Source organism: Tupaia chinensis, unplaced genomic scaffold (assembly GCF_000334495.1).
Source record: "Tupaia chinensis unplaced genomic scaffold, TupChi_1.0 Scaffold000423_1, whole genome shotgun sequence".
In the NCBI taxonomy this organism is placed as follows: domain Eukaryota; kingdom Metazoa; phylum Chordata; class Mammalia; order Scandentia; family Tupaiidae; genus Tupaia; species Tupaia belangeri.
The window spans coordinates 1,332,329-1,345,464 of record NW_006159928.1 but is presented as its reverse complement, the minus strand read 5'-3'; the positions used below and the strand labels follow the sequence as shown (position 1 = coordinate 1,345,464).

Genomic DNA, 13,136 nt, shown 5'->3' with positions numbered 1-13,136 from the left:
GACGTTCGTAGGGTGTTAGGGGTGTTTCCTGCGCTCCACTGCCGTTCTCACAAGCTGTGAAAACTACTACGGCATCTCGGGTTACACGATTGCTTTTCTCTTTCTGGCAGGTGGCTTCAGTAAGTTCCAAGCTGAGTTCGCCCTGCACTGCGAGACCAATCTAGACGGCTCGTGTAGCAGCAGCTCACCGCCGTTGCCAGTGTTAGGGCTCGGGGGCCTGCGGATCAGCTCCGACTCTTCCTCGGACATTGAATCTGACCTTGACCGAGACCCCAATAGTGCAACGGACTCGGATGGCAGCCCGCTGTCCAACAGCCAGCCCTCCTTTCCCGTGGAGATCTTGCCCTTTCTCTACTTGGGCTGTGCCAAGGACTCCACCAACTTGGACGTGTTAGAGGAGTTCGGCATCAAGTACATCTTGAACGTCACCCCCAATTTGCCGAATCTCTTTGAGAACGCCGGAGAGTTTAAGTACAAGCAAATCCCCATCTCGGATCACTGGAGCCAAAACCTGTCCCAGTTTTTCCCTGAGGCCATTTCTTTCATAGGTGAGACTAACATTCGTTGCTCTGACTTTTAAATGTAAAACTCCCAGCCATTCATAGAGTTTAAGCTGTTAATCGTTCATGCTGCTTGCTAATTTGCCGGCCTGCGGGTCTCTAATGTTCCTAAGGCGTCCTTAATTCTGGTTTATCTTCTTGCTAAGGAAAGAGAAAGTGTCTCTTGACATGGCAGTTGACCACAGGTGTATTTGAAATGCCTTCAATCTTTTAATTCAGTCATTTTGAAAGGGAGGCCTTTATAATCACACACCAGATTTTTCCCACAGTCTTTTGACTAAGGGGGGGAAGGGCTAGATGAAGTACTCGCCGGGGACAGGAATTCTAGCATTGTTTTATCATTTTAAAAGACCTAGGAGTTATTTTAGGACATTAAGTTAGTTGCTGGAAAGCTCTATGCATGCTAAATGTTACCCAGTTGAATGATACTGTGATAGGGTAATAGTGAGACAGTGTGGGTAACCTGAGCCCGGCAGGAAGAACTGTGGGCTGGAAGCCTGGGAGAAGTGAATCTCCAGGCATTGTAATGCATTTCCTATTACAAAGGAACTCATTTTCAGGCCATGTCGACATCCTGTTCCTCCTAATGGGCTGTCCCCTGTGACTTCCCTCTCTCTTTTAAAATGCCTGAATACTTCCATTGTTAGCTGCACAACAGTCGGAGAATAATTTAATAGACCCTTGCAGTCTGCTTGTCTGTATAAAAGGCATTCACAACCATATTGCAGGGTTTCTGGTATTCACATGCTGAGGCAGAGAATGCACCATTAAGGAGTTTTTTGTTGGAGAAACTTAATACAAAAGCTCCCTTTTCAGAAAATGTCTGAAATATGTAATTGTGCTCAGTGTACATGTTTTAGCTCAGTGATACGTTTTCTGTTGCCTGCAGGGCTCAACTGCTACACAGGATTGTTTTTAGTGTTTTTTTTTTTTTTTAAGTTAGATTTTTAGACTAATCATTCATGAAGGGTGTTTTTCAACCTACTGATGTCTTGTCTTTTTGTGTTCACAGATGAAGCTCGGGGCAAAAATTGTGGCGTCTTGGTGCATTGCTTGGCTGGCATTAGCCGCTCGGTCACTGTGACGGTGGCTTACCTTATGCAGAAGCTCAATCTGTCCATGAACGATGCTTATGACATTGTCAAGATGAAGAAATCCAACATCTCCCCTAACTTCAACTTCATGGGCCAGTTGCTGGACTTTGAGAGGACGCTGGGACTCAGCAGCCCCTGTGACAACCGGGTTCCTACTCAGCAGCTGTATTTTACCACCCCCTCCAACCAGAATGTCTACCAGGTGGACTCCCTGCAATCCACGTGAAAGGCCCCACGCCCCTCCTGGCTGGGATGTGTTCGTTCTTTCAGCAGTTTCTCTTGGCAGCAAGCATCAGCTGGGCTGCTTTCTTTGTGTGTGGCCCTAAGGTGTCAAAGTGACACTAGCTGTCTGTATTAGACAAGGTTACCAAGTGTGGAATTGGTTATTACAAAGGAAGAGATCTGCTCCATTCTCTTTGGAAGAACAGGACCTGATGTGTAGATACAGGCAGTAGATTTGCTCTGCACCCATGTTTATAGCCTACCCATGCAGGGACAGGAATCCAAGGACTTCCAGGTATATAGGGTAGGGCCAAATGGTAGGGTAGGAGCATGTGTTCTTTAGGGCCTTGCGTGGCCATTTCCTTTTGCATCTGGAACTGACTATATATTGTCTTCAGTGAAGACTGATTCAATTTTGCATATAGAGGAGCCAAAGATTTCAGCTCTGTACTTGGTATCAGTTTGGAAAACAAAAACAAAATCTGATACTGTATTTGATTACTGTAAATATTTGATCTTAAATCGTTTGACAGTGTTTGTTTGAATTGTGTTTTTTTTTTTTTCTTTGATGGGTTTAAAAGAAATCATCCAAAGGGAGGAAGCAGTATGCCACTACTTTGAACAAGAAATAGGAAATTTTGCTCTTTTCTAATCCAAAGGTTAAATTTGCAGCATGCCTAACTTTACTGTACCAATTCTGATGGCATTTTCATGGATACTATAATCATTTAAGACCTTGTCAATGGTGCAGTCTTTGGTCTCTTTCATATATATTTCTTGTGATTCTTTTCTCTTAATGTAGTTTGACTATGCCTTACCTTTGTAAATATTTGGGCTTGCGTTGTCTCAAAGGGGCTATCTTGGGAAAGACACCAAAATCATGGGCTCACTTTTTTTTTTTTTTTTTTTTTATTAAACTTCAGCTGTGCTAAACAGTATATTACCTCTGTACAAAATTCTTCAGGGAGTGTCACCTCAAATGCAATACTTTGGGTTGGTTTCTTTCCTTTTAAAAAACAATTTGTTGAAAACTGGAAGTGTGTGTGTGAGCATGGGTACCCAGCTGATAGGTGAAATACATATGATTTTGAAGAAGGGAGAGTTAACTTGCTCCATTTCATTTATGGTTGTAAAGTTTTGAGCTGGAATTTATTATAAGAATGTAAAACCTTAAATTATTAATAAATAATTATTTTGGCTATTGAACATGTTTCTTTCTTTTGAAAATAATGTCTCCTTAATTGTAACTGCATGTGAACTCACACATTTTAGAAATTTTCCAGTGCGGGACAAATACTGGTTTGTAGGACTAGCAGAGCAATATTCTTATTGTGAAAGCTGTTCCTACAATATGTTCAGGTGTGGTTTATGAGATTTAGCTTTTCTTTACAAAAGTATGTCGTAGGATGCACCGACTCTTGTGTGTGGAGAATACGGTCTGTGAACATACTTCTGGCTTCTTTAGACCATTTTAGTGCTCCTGATAATAGAGCTATAGAGCACACCTTGCTGAGGGTAAGATTTGGATAGTCATGAATCACCATGAGGAGGTGTACCAAACTAACAAAGTGACAGTCACATGTTAATCTCTTCATCCTTCATGACTGGGACTTCTACTCCACAATACTTCAGTAATCCAGGCAGAAAGTAGGAACAGTGGTGTCTGGCAGTTCTACCTCCCAAGTAACCCTAACAGTAATGAATGAATCCAGAATGGCATCTTCTTAACAGGCACATGGGCTTCTCACTGAACTTGAATGTGGCTTTAACGCTTTGCATTGGTACTTGAGGTAAAACTGCTGTCCCTATTCTAGTGTGGTTTTGTGCTTAACTGGTTTCCAGTGTGGGCAAGAAACTCCTATTGAACTGTGTAGAGCTGATTTTGAAACACTTTTCGAACTAAAGGCTTCCAATCCTGTTTTCCTTGGGACCTCGCCTCTCCATGTGTAAAAATAACCCAAGCCAAAATTACAGAACAGGTGTATGGAAACAAATGAACCGTAAAACGTACTTTTCTGACTCTTTCCAGATGAGCTCAGATCTGATGTTAATCTGAAATGGGGAGGAAAATCAAGCTTTTCACCCATATGGCACATAGGGGGTCCACTGGACTTTTTGATAGTCTGTATTTTAGGAAATAAGTGACCCTCATCCTATGTCCTTTAAACGGACCAGTGTGAGTTTTAAGCAACTGATTATGAAGAGCAAACAAATCGTGTAGAAAAATACTAAGTCAGTGTGCCCTATTTGGGTGTCCCAAGTCAGCAGGAGCACAGAAAGGAGAAGTGGATAGCAGTTCAACTTGGCTCCTGTTAATCCAGCTCTGAACGGTTTCCGCTCCTGGCATTCCCTAAACTGCCTGTTCAAAGTAGGGATTTGCAAGCAGCGTTAGCAATTTCCTGTCCAGCTGCAGCTCAAGTAGCTGGGTGCTTTCTCCCCCTTTCTTTTTCTCTTGATTCCTTTTTCTTTTTCTTTCTTCTTCTTCTTCTTCTTCTTTTTTTTTTTTAATATGGGCTGTGGATAATTTTAGTGCATTTCCTCTTTGTGGATTATCATCTCTTCCCTCCTACAACCTGCATACATTGAGTTCCTACTGCTTGGCTAGAGCCGACAGCTGGCCTCCCCACACTTCCTCTCGGTTCACTGTGGGTTTGTTGTTTGTCAGTCCACTTCTGAAATTAATAATGTTTTCTGGCCAAGTGCCACAAGCCATTACCACAAAGGGGAAGTAACACATATGAATAGCAGGAAGCCGTGCAGGGTCACAGTGTGAGCTGAACCTGTGGAGGGAGTATAATTTAGCCTGGCCCATTCAGCAAGTGTCTGACTGCGACTTGGGGAGAGGGAACTTGATGCATTTCAGCAGCTCAAGCTGTGAAAAAAAAAAGTTTCCAATAAATTGGGAGCAAATGGTCTTTGTCACCAGTCTGAATAAAGGAGAGAGCAAGAAGAGTTTAGGGCCCCCATAAACTTGCAATGTTTGGGGCTTCTCCCCCTTCTCTGGGCATATTGTTTCATAAGGCTGGTGAACAGAGGGGTGCCTGTTTCCCTCTTTTCCCACAAAAGGACTCATGTTAAATGGGTGGTTTTTACGGTTCACAAGGCCAGAAATTCAAAGAGCTATTCTCTTGCCTTCTTTTTATGCAATGGAAGGTGGAAGGTTGTAACTGACAGCATGAGCCCCTACCTCGCCCTGTGCCTCCCATTCTCCCGGCCAGACCAGGGCTCTTCTGGTTCCTTTGTGCCTACAGGAGCTGCGTGAAGTGATCATTTTGCATCTTGGAGTTGGGCTCACTTCCTGAATGGAGCCTGCTTGGTTACTAGGGCAACCTTTGCCAGCAGCTGCAGCTCCGTGGCCTCCCTCCTCACCTGCTGTCCCTATTAGTGACTTCCTGGGGTCTCTGACAAAGCACCACCTTTCTTGGCTTTCTGCAGGGAGCCAGGGGAGAGGGGGTTATGTACAGGCTTTGTGGGCATCAGAGGAGACTTAGGGAATGCACTGGTTAGTGGTATTAACTGGTCTTGGGGTCAAAAATGGAATGAGGAAGGGTGATCTAGAAATAAAAATACCAACACAGTCTTCAAAGGAGTGAAAATGGAGACTCCCTCCAACCTCACAATTAGGAGCCCTAAGCCCTAACTCTTGCTCTCAGTAACTAATGAACTGTGGCAAAGCATCTAGCCTCATTGAGTGTCTTTTTCTTGCTTTTAGTTAAATGAGGGAATCTTTACCTATCACTCTGGGATTGTCTTAGAATTCCTGTCTTGAGGTTATGGATTGGTGTTGTTTATTAAATGATAAAATGAGGTGCGGAGTAAACTATAAAAAACTAACATTGATTATGGGGATGAGATACTGCACTTTGTGTACAACATTATGTCGTTCCGTCTTCAAAATTGCCCTGAGGTCCTATTATTATTCTTATTTTTCAAAGAAACCAAGCAGAGAGAAGAAAAGAACACCTAAAGCTACCTGCATAGGACACATAACACACACCATGACCTTAGGGAATGAAGTTTTTTCTTTTTTTTAAGAATTATTTTATTTAACTTTATTTATTTATTTATTTATTTATTTATCTATTTTAATTTGACCAGAGAGGGACAGAGCGAGAGAGAAAATGAGAAAGTAAGCTGCCAGGTCTGGGCCTTGAACCAAGGTCAGCCAAGTGGGAGCCCAGCACCTGTAGCAACCACACCACCTGCCAGCCCTGTGAAGGGAGTCTTAAACCTCAGCTCTTCCTGTTGTAAACTGCTTGTCATCAGTACTTGCTTATCATTATAAAGTCTCACGATGTTGGCTGGCAAGTGGTGTTCCCATTTTACAGCTGAGGAAGTGAAGGGAGCAGGGGTTCAGTGATCCGCAGAACGAACCTGAACATGGCAGCCAGATCATGAGAGGGCACAGCTGCTGGGCTGCCAGAGCGGTTTAGTTCATCTGGAAGTGTCTGGCCTCCCTCTCCAAGGAGAAGTTGTCTGCTCTTAGGCTCATTAACACGTAAACTACAATAAGGACTTTCCTAAGGCTCTCTGAAGTGGCCAGCAACTGTACGGCCTGCCCTGACCCTTGCTCACACTCTCTTTTCAGGATTACACAAGTAAACTTGCCCCAAAGAAGTTCACCTTCCCACTGATTCCTCTTAGAGGAAAACTGGGAGAGAGGGAGCGGGAGGGAGGACAAGGGAGAAGACATACGTAGGATCTGCAGGATAAGAAAGTTAAACTGGCTCATTTGCAAATGAGCAAATAATGGAGATGGGGTGGAGGTGGAGGACATGGCAACAAGAAATAGCAAAGGCAGGGCACGTGGTAGCTGACTGCAAAAAAAGTCCTTGAAAAGTCTTCTTTTTAAAAATCAGATTTTAGACCTTAAACTGCTTTAAAAGGATTACTTCGGGTGTAAATTTTATGCAGTTCCGTACATAGACATGATCGTTTGCCAAAAGGCCCCACGAGATTTTCAAATACCCTCACTGCCCTTGTGTACACATTGCTCTCTTAGCAAGGTGGCTCTGATTCAGTGCCGCTTTGGCGAACAAATCTTCCAAATTTTTTAAAGTCCAAAATTGATTTCCTAGGATTAATAAAGAGCACAGAACAAAGTTCGAACAAGTCACAAATATTTATTCAGGTCCTGTGTGTTGCACTGGTTGGATGAAACAAGGTTTAACAGGGGATAATCAAAGACCTAAACAGGAGTTGTCAAAGGCCGAGGACAATGTCCTATCTCTAGATGTAACCACTTCCTGCTAGTGACCTAAATCAAAGCAGACCCCGCCCCCCAGGAACTATGGGACAAGTTCTCATATGTGCCTATCTTCTTCAACTGGCTACAGAGCACTTTCTATTCTACATTTTTTAAAAAGTTTATTTACTTAGAGAAGGAGTACCTTCTTGACAGGGTCGTCACATCACAATCCTCTCACTAGCACGTAGCCAGTCAGGATAATGAGTGTACCTGGCATGTTGAGGTAGACTTAGGATGTGAACCCAGAGCCTTCTCATGTGATCTTCAACATCACATAGCAGCACCCCCACTGCCTGTCACTGTGGCTGGATCATAGACACTACATTTTATTTTTCATTTGGGAAGGATTAATAGCCCACTTGCATGCATTTTGACCCAACTACTTCCCTACTTTGTCAAGGAAAATACCAGAAAAGAAGGTATGCATCTCTACTGCCTGTTACTGAAGAAATAACAGGTCTATTTGAATGAATCGGCATACTTCCAAAAATGAAATTCCAGACACACAAGGAAAAGCGAAAATTTATCCTACATTAGTTGATGATGATATTATTCAAAGCACGAAGCAAGTTGAAAAGGTTGTTCCTCCTAAGATAGAATTCCTGTCTTTCCTGTTTTTGGAGAAAATCTAAGTATTTATTACATAAAGTATTTTTCCTTTGATCTAGTTTCATTCCTACTGCAAATCCTTTTTTTAAGAGTTATTTATTTAAATGTATTTATTATTATTTTAATGTGCTTAGGGCACGTACACTCACCAGACAGAGAGGGAGAGAGCGAGAGAGAAAGTAAGCTGCCAGATCCAGGACTAGAACCATGGTCAACCATTTTGGAGTTCAGCACCTCAATCACCACACCAGTTGCTGGCCTCTCCTATTACAAATTCTAACAGAATAAGGAGAAAAGAAAGAAGGGAAGGTACAGAAGGAGGTCTTTGAGAGACCATAGCTCACAGGACAACTGCATCAGGAACATCCTTTTACCTTATATTCGGATTACTTATTGCTACATAACAGAGTACCCCAAAACTTAGTGGCCTCAAGCAACAACCATCTTTTATTTTGCTCATAAGTCCACATTTGGCAGGACTCCACAGCGAAGGCTGGTCTCTGCTCAGTTTAGTATTGTCTGGGGCAAGGCCACTGGGGGCCAGAGGATCTATTTTATTTTATTTTTTTCTTTTCTTTTCTTTTTTTTATTTTTTCATTTGAGAGGTTTTTGCTATAGGGCACGCATGCTTGCCAGAAAGACAGAGAGAGACAGAGAGATAGAAAGCTAGAAATCACCCCTGAAGCGGGGATGGCCCTGCCGCAATCCCTTCTCCTCCATTCTTCTCTCAGGATCTTGGGCATGTATGCACACGTGCCCGGCGTGAGTTTAAGCCACCAGGTCCAGTACTCGAACTGCGGTTGGCTACATGGGAGTTTAGTGACATAGCCATTACGCTAACTGCTGATCCCACTAGGGGATCTATTTCTGAGATAGCCCACTCTTATCGCTGGCAAGTTGAGATTGGCTGTTGCTGGGAGTTCAGCCAGGAGCTATGGTACTTTAGTTTTTCTCCACGTGGCCTAAATTTCCTCATAGTATAATGGCTAGATTCCATTGATAAAATTCCATAAGAGAGAGAGAGAATCAGGAGGCAGATGTATTGATTTTTATGACCTGGGATCAGAAGTTATTTCTGCTATGCACAAAGTTCAAGGAGAGGGGATATAAACATCTAGCTTTTTGGGGTCAGCCTGTGGTGCAGTGGTTAAGGTGATGGATTCCCCACATGCCGACTGAGCAATTTGAACCCTACACCAATGTCCTAGAACACATGCCCAGCACATGTGCTTGTGTGCTTAAAACCCCAAATGGAGGGAGACAAGGAGACAAAGGGACTGCTATATGACCATTTCCTGTGGAGCTTTTTTTTCTGACTTTACCTCCCTTCACCCCTGCCAAGTACATACGTTGTCCAGCAAAAATTTTTGAAAGTCCAGCTTTTTGATGGAAGAAGGGTAAGATTCTGAAAGAGCATGTGGAATGAAAAATATTGTTGTAGGCATTATTGGAAAAAACAAGCTGCCACATCTCATATGGAAACTTTGAATACAGGCCTGTAAGAAATAACAGTGAACTCCAATTGCATCATATCAAACATGCTTAGCCATACAGTCTCATGGTCCTGCCTGGAAAATGTCATAGTTTTCAATACTGTGCTGTAATTACTCCTTTAATCCTATCTTTTTTAATCTGTCTCTGCTGTTAACAATAGAGTGATGCCACTAAAATGGATTATAGATTGACCCAGAAGATAAAAGATTAGTTTTCACAGAATATAAATTGTCCACTTTGGCAGAGAAAATGTTTGAAATTGATTTGCCAAAGTTATTGAGTATAAAAGTGATTATTATTATTATTTTAAGTTTGCTATAGGGCATGTGTGCTCATCAAAGAGAGGAAGAGGGAGAGAAAGAGGGAAAGTGAGAAAGCAAGCTATCAGGTCTAGGACTTGAACTGCGGTCATCCAGGTGGGAGTCCATTGCAGTGCCTCAACCACCATGCTACCTGCTGGCCCCAGAGGTTTGTTATTTTTATGCAAGATACTATTGCATTGTATTCCCTTGCATTCCCTTGTAGTAGATCATCTTATTTTTAGAATTTTTTTTTAAGTTTTGACTACCAGGGAACTTGATAAAGTTCATGAAAAATGGAGTTAAATGATGAGTTTGTTTTGGTGCAAAAAATAAATAAATACAATCCATGCAGGTTTTTCATAAAACACATTTTCCATGAATGTTCTGAAGACCTCTCAAATTATCAATCATACTGCTTAGAATACTTTTGTGCACATACCCTAATGCACATGTGCACATGTTTCCCGGTGGTATGCAGAAAGGGAATAAGCATGTAGACCCCTAATTTCCAATGATGACAGATTGTTTTCAAAATGATTATACCAATTTACAATTCCACCAACCGTATTTGATTTTTTATATTGTTCTATATACATATATATATTTTTGAGAGATTTTTGCTATAGGGTGCGTGTGCTCGCCAGAAAGACAGAGAGAGACAGAGAGACAGAAAGTGAGAAATCACCCTCCAGGGGGAATGGCCACACCGCAATCCCTTCTCCTCCACTCTCCTCTCGGGATCTTGGGCACGCATGCACATGCGCCCAGAGTGAGTTTAAGCCACCAGGTCCAGGACTTGAACCACGATCGGCTACATGGGAGTTCAGTGACACAGTCATTACGCTAACTGTTGGTCCCTACATTGTTCTATATTTTTGTCTACATGATATTCTTAGACTTTTTAGTTATTTTCCTGTCTGGTAAGTTGTTTATTATAATTTTAATTTCCATTTTTCTGATTTTGTTGAGGTTGGGCCCTTTCTTGTACTCATTGGCCATAACATCTTTTGTTTTGTGAAATGCCTGTTTAAATCTCTTACCTATTATTCAATTGGCTTACTTCTATTTTTCGTATTGATATGAGGAATGCTGTGATATTCTAAATACTAGTCTTCTATTGACTTATAATCATCTGAAAAAATTAGTACAATGCTTTTCAAACTTCTTTAAAAGAATTATTTTATTTAACTTTAACTTTATTTATTTAAATTTGTCTAGAGAGTCACAGAATGAGAGAGAAAGAGGGAGGGGAGAGAAAGAGAGAGAGAGAGACAGAGAGACAGAGAGCGAGCGAGAGAGGAAAAGTGAGAAATCAAGTTGCCAGGTCCGGAACTCAAACTGCAGTCAGTCATGTGGGAGTCCAGTACCCTTAACCACCACACCACCTGCAAGCCCCAATGTTTTTCAAACTTTATTCTTCCGGTCCTCTTCAGGGAAGGACTGGGGTGCATCTTAGGGCAGGTTGTACTCTACCTAACTCTATAGGGTGTCAATCAGAAAGATGACACAATTGTAATGACCAACCTGCATATCCTTACATAGCGGTCACAGGGACTGATGTGGGATTTGTGCCTAAAGCCAAAACTACTGACTCTTTTAACAAGTGTGGAAACAGAGTCAGAGAGAGTGCATGGAAGGAATAGCTAGTTTTGATTCTCTAGATTTAGGCTGGGCTGTTCTGGAAATATTTTAGAAGCATACTAAATCTTATTTATTTATTTACTAAATATACTTATTTCATGAGAGGGAGAATTTCAATCAACAGAATCTCATGCCATGGTCATCTTCTTTTCCCTCTTGCCACACACACAGTCCCAGCCTTCCAGACAACCAGGATCATGGGCACACATGTGTCCTAAGTGTGTACATGTCCATCTGGGAGCTGAAACCAGTCTCCATATAGCTTCCAGCATTGCAGAGTATTGTGTTGTCTGCTGTGCCACTGCAGCTGGGCAGGGTGTACCAAATCTTGAAGCAAGTGTTGAACAGGGAGTAGCTTTTCACAGCTATGTGGAAAGGGTGCTACAGTTTGGGTAAAGAATTATGCCTAGATTTGGAAGTAGTAAAAGATATATTGTTTGCAAGGCATTCAAGAATATTTTTCAAGTTATAGATACTCAGGGGAAAAAAGAGAAGGTGCAAAGTATAGAAATAACTGTGTTTTTTGTCTGCCTAGACTTTGGTCCCTATTAGGTCTAGTTAAAGAATTTTATTGTGTTAGGGAGGATTAGGTTCATAAGACTACACTAGAGGAAAAAGAAATAAAAATCATCAAAACTCATGAAGGTTTACTCTTGTCTATAGTAGACAGGAGATGGGAAATCCTGCTAAGGCAATTTCACGAGATCCTTTGGGACTCAGGCTTATTCTATCTTTGATCTTCACAGTCAAAAGATGGTGGCTGCATCTCCAATTAATTATACTCATATTCTAGTGAGCAGGAAAAAGAAAGGATGAGAGAAAAAAAAAAAGAAGAAGAAGAAGAATTTACCTCCTTGCAACATCAATTTCTTTAAAAAAGAGACCTGGAAATCCTATACAAGACTTAATGGCCAGAATTAGCCACATGGCCATATCTAGAGAGGCTGGAGAATACAGTCTCCTAGTTGGGAACAAGCTTCCTTAATATATTTGGAGTTCTGTTACACAGGATGAAGAGGAGACTGAATGATAATCAACCACTTTATTTTCTGGAGGAAAAACCCCACAGAGAAAAAAAAATAGGGTCCACGGTGGGTAGGGTCCACGGTGGGTAAGCCTCATTTTCTAGTACATCAGTTTTTGGTTTGAGTGATTGGTTCAGGGGTGGAGCACGATTCGAGTCCAGCCAATCAGATTATACTTTTGATTGATCTAAATAGATATTTCAATACGTATGAATATTTATATAAATGGATATATGTGAGATTGCTAGGCCCTAGGCCCACTAAGACCAAATCATTGGAAGTGAGGCATGGGAATTCTTTTTTTCTTTAAGTTTGTTTATTTATTTTATGAGGGAGAGAGAGACAGAGACAGAGATCTAATAGCCCTGACAGGGTCTTGTCTCTGTGAGCCACCCCCCAGCTTCAGCCAGCCCCCAGATCATGGGCACACTCATGTCCAGTATGCTCAGGGGAGGTCTGAGCCCAACGAGAACTGGCAACCTTCCCAAGTGGGTCTGCCTCACAGTGTCACATTTTACCACTGTGCCACTGACTGGCCCCAGAATCTTTTTTCTTTTTTTTAAAGTAAGATTCCTCAGGTGTTTCTTTTGATTTAGTTTAGGAATTGCTAGATATACTATGTATATTCAACCAGCAGTTAATTTGATCTAGCATCTTGTCTATCAGAGACATCAAAGGCAGTGTGAAAGGGAGCCTGCTAGATGTCTTTCAGAATATGGACTTCAGAATGCTGAGCAATTAGTCTAGCTATAAAATCCCCTAAAGCTACTATAGACTCTCTTAGCTATGATTTTCTCCTAGCTTATTCCTCGTTCTGTAAAGTAACACTTGAACACATCAATTGTCCTAAAAGCACTTTATTTTCATTTTACTAGGACTTCCAGGTCTGCTTTCCTGGGACTTACCATTATCTGTGTTCTCTTTATCAGGACCCTTTGTGA

General features: G+C 41.7%; 1 protein-coding gene across 2 annotated transcripts in view; it reads left to right on the top strand.

The window, feature by feature from the left end:
- The window catches only part of DUSP6 (dual specificity phosphatase 6), a 5,106-nt gene extending 2,024 nt beyond the window's left edge, over positions 1–3,082 (top strand). The window contains exons 2-3 of one of the 2 annotated variants that reach the window (XM_006154811.3): positions 111–548; positions 1,573–3,082. In XM_006154811.3, the coding sequence (XP_006154873.1) occupies positions 111–548; positions 1,573–1,880 (746 nt within the window). In that variant the 3' untranslated portion in view covers positions 1,881–3,082. The remainder of the gene's footprint in view (positions 1–110; positions 549–1,572) is intronic. The other variant, XM_027774328.1, reaches the window with a different exon arrangement.
- Positions 3,083–13,136: the final 10,054 nt, after the last annotated feature.